Source organism: Otolemur garnettii, unplaced genomic scaffold (assembly GCF_000181295.1).
Source record: "Otolemur garnettii isolate 467f Iridium unplaced genomic scaffold, OtoGar3 scaffold00002, whole genome shotgun sequence".
NCBI classification, from domain to species: domain Eukaryota; kingdom Metazoa; phylum Chordata; class Mammalia; order Primates; family Galagidae; genus Otolemur; species Otolemur garnettii.
Window position 1 is genome coordinate 27,024,668 of NW_003852397.1, and position 3,966 is coordinate 27,028,633.

The following is a 3,966-nucleotide window of genomic DNA, read 5'->3' on the forward strand; positions in this document are numbered from 1 at the left end:
CGCCACAATGCCTGGCTATTTTTTGGTTGCAGCCGTCATTGTTGTTTGGCGGGTCCAGGCTGGATTCGAACCCGCCAGCTCAGGTTTATGTGGCTGGCGCCTTAGCCAGTTGAGCCATAGGCGCCAAGCCTACACAAACATTTCAAATACATATATTAAGAAATTATAGATGAGGAAAATATTAAAACAACTACACAGCTAAACTATTTCATGCTTTTAAGACATTAGTTCCATTGCTAACAGTATCCCTGTGACTAGGAAAGAGAACTCAGACAGTAAAGTTGACCTGCAAAAGCAGTAAGATGTCTGGAGAGCAATACTAATTCCTACACCTGACATGACATTGTGATTGTTGGCAATTGCCACGTATTTAATCAGAAACGTCATGTGGTTCCTTTGCTACTTTTAGTGTACATTAACAATTTTAAAATGTTTCAACAAAACAACAACAAAAAAATTTTTTTGAGACAGAGTCTCACTATGTCACCCTTGATAAGTGCTGTGACGTCACAACTCACAGCAACCTCAAACTCTTGGGCTTAAGCAATTCTCTTGCCTCAGCCTCCCAAGTAAGTGGAAGGTGCTCACCACAACGCCCGGCTATTTTTTTGTTGCAGTTGTCATTGCAGCTGACCTGGGCTGGGTTCAAACCCACCAGCCTTGGTGTATGTGGCCAGCGCCCTACCCACTGAGCTACAGGGGCCGCCAAAACAAAATTTTAGTCAAAATTTTATTGCCTTGTGTACAGTTAATTCCTTCCTTAGGATTCCAAGGACACTTAAGGCCACAGTTCTGCAACACAAGGAAAATACAGGTACAGCTACCCAGTAAATCTGGACGTTGGGACAGTCACTTTTGTTTAGAGCAAAATGTTTGGCTTCTCTTAAGTGAAAAATTAATTGCACATGAGTTTTAAGAGAATGAATTCTCTTTGCATGGCTAACCCCTTGCTAAAACGTTTTATTCCAAGAATAAAACATTTAATCCTTTAAATGTGATGAATTACAGCAGTGAAGAAAAGAGATCATGTTTCCAAACAGAGCTAAACTACATGTAAAAAACAAGGAGAATGTGCCAGACTATCTCATGATCATGTATTTATAGTAAAGCTATTAATGGAATGGGCACTACAGGGGAGTGGAGATCCTAAATATAAATGAAAGTTCTGAAGCTTACATGTGCTAGTCCTAACAGTGAAAACTTCAGTACAGACCTAGAGGATATAAAAAAGGTAAACATGTCTTTCATATATGATCAAACCTATTTTATGCTGAAAATGAAAATGTTCTTTTAAAGCCATTAGTTATTGCCTAATAAAATAAATTTTTTTTACAATTGCTATTTTTATTGTATGTTGAATTGTGAGAATATATGTATTCCTGTAACACGTTTACTTTTAGCGTTTAATAAGTAAAATATTATCTTCAGCAAAACATTCTGAAGATATTCTCTTGGGTTGGTGCTACAGTTTTTCTTGTGAGAATAACTCAAAAGGCAAGTCTAAAACAGATCACTGTGAGTATAATCAATGTTACAATGGCACTGATCTAAGTCTTACACAAAAGATTGTTTTACCTGAATAAACTTTAAGTAAATAGCTGTTCATGAAATCTTCAAATTTATGTTGAATCTATGGCAGTCCAGAAAAGTGTTGTAAGTTTATGAAAAGCTTTTAATGAATATTTTGTTTTCTAAATTTTGTGTTTTCTTTGCTTATCAATCCTATCAATTTTCTAGTTTTCTGAATTTCATTTATAATTTTAAGCAGTTGCTAGTCTGGAAAAAATTTTTTAAATTTATTCTGATTTTAAAGAAAATTCATCCACATGGATAATTACACCAGTGATGAAGACTTAGATGATGATTTTGACACTCAGTTCATCATTCAACAGAGTTTACAGGCTATTTACAAGCCAGGAACAACACAGCATGCACCCAAGGATGAGAGGTAATGGTTTTCCCATTGGCAGGGTAGTGTGAAATACTGCATTCAACAGCAGAGACTTGTCATTAGCTTAATGCTACTATTGCATTTAAATACATATGTATAAGACATGATGCCTGATGAGACAGGAAAAATCTGGAAAGAATTCAGAATTTAATCAGGCAGTTAAAAATTAGTTGAAGGAAGTTAACAACAAATCTGGGTGAAGAGATGTAGACTAGAAATCAGAAGGAAGAAATAAATGAGGCTAAAAAGGGCTAGAGAAAAACCTCTAACACATCTTTTCTTTAGGGAGCTAACGAAATGCATAAATCCAGCCAAGACACATAGAAAGTTGTCTTCGGCTCGGCGCCTATAGCTCAACCGGCTAAGGCGCCAGCCACGTACACCTAAGGTGGCGGGTTCGAATCCCCAGCCCGGACCCGCCAAACAATAATGACGGCTGCAACCAAAAAATAGCCGGGCGTTGTGGTGGGCGCCTGTGGTCCCAGCTACTTGGGAGGCGGAGGCAGGAGACTCGCTTGAGCCCAGGAGTTGGAGGTTGCTGTGAGCTGTGATGCCACGGCACTCTACCCAGGGGGATAGCTTGAGGCTCTGTCTCAAAAAAAAAAAAAAAAAAGAAAGTTGTCTTCAACTTTAGTGGGGTAGGTGGGGATGGGAGTCTTTGATCTACCCAAATCAAAAGGTGGAATTATGTAAACTTAAACCCAGGAGAGATTAGACCCTTCAGATGGTGCAGATTCAGAGCTCAGTTATGACAACAATAGAAAAGGACCAGTGGGTCCCTCTTGGTGTGAGAAGACTTGCCAGGCTATAGGCAGTCTGAACCGTGGCCTGGCTGATTAGCACCCTCAGCCCCCTGAGGGAACCATTGTTTTCTCTGGGTGATAAAACTGGCTTGCTTGGAATGGTGAACTCCATTTGCCTGCTTTAGGTAGAACAGGATAAATGTCTTCTAACCCTAAGAGATTTTATAAGATAGATTGCTCTACATACTTGCTAGTGAATAAAAAAGAAAAAAATAGAGATGGTGAAGTACAGGCCATCTGTGGGTTACAAATGAGGTAGATTCTATAGGTTTGCTCTTAATTTGTATGTAAGTTGGAACAGTTACATTTACCTATTACCTCTAATGTCTGCCATTCACAAGTGCAAGTTATACATGAGTCAGATGTTTGCAACTTGGGAACTGCCTGTATATGAAACCTATAGTATTTTTTTAAATGTATCATAACAAACTTATGGAGTGATCACTGTTATTTTAAGCACTTCATAAATAGTAACTCATTTAAATTCTAGTTCTCCTTACCTCTCTATGAGGTACTCTTATTATCCCCATTTACAGATAAGGAAATTGAGGCACAGAAAAGTTAAGTGACTTACTAAAGGTCACAGAGCTAGTAAGTGAAGGGCCAGGCAGGTTGACTCCAGAAACTGTTTCTCAACCACACGTTCTTCATATATTTTTGTGTTAAGGCTCGGCGCCTATGGCTCAAGCAGCTAAGGCATCAGCCACATACACCTAAGCTGGCGGGTTTGAATCCAGCCTGGGCCCGCCAAACAACAATAATGGCTGCAACCAAAAAATAGCTGGGTGTTGTGGCAGGTGCCTGTAATCCCAGCTACTTGGGAGGCTGAGGCAGGAGACTGGCTTGAGCCCAGGAGTTGGAGGTTGCTGTGAGCAGTGAAGTCAGAGCACTCTACCCAGGGGCTCAGCTTGAGGCTCTGTCTCAAAAAAAAAAAAAACCCTCACACCATTTTTAAAATAACTTTCACTAGAATTTTTTTTCCTTTTTTTGTTTTTTTTTTTAATTTTTTGTCTTTTTTAATATAAGGCAACTTGCCAACACATAATTTAAAACTGGTATTCAGTCTCATTGCTTCAGATCACTAGAGAATTTCTGGCTAAAATACAGTGGAAAGTATAGTAAACAAACCCAAAATCTTAAATAAGAACATCAGCTCACGTTCCCCAGAGACGAAAGAAAAGCTAAGGGTTTGTTTGGAAAAAAAAAAAAAAA

The 3,966-nt window shown here is 38.9% G+C and overlaps 1 protein-coding gene across 1 annotated transcript in view; it reads left to right on the plus strand.

Annotated features, from left to right (window-relative positions):
- Nucleotides 1-1,826: 1,826 nt before the first annotated feature.
- Nucleotides 1,827-3,966, plus strand: part of ASB14 (ankyrin repeat and SOCS box containing 14) — a 17,038-nt gene continuing 14,898 nt past the window's right edge. The window contains exon 1 of the mRNA XM_003781688.1: nucleotides 1,827-1,948. Coding sequence (XP_003781736.1) covers nucleotides 1,827-1,948 — 122 coding nt within the window. The remainder of the gene's footprint in view (nucleotides 1,949-3,966) is intronic.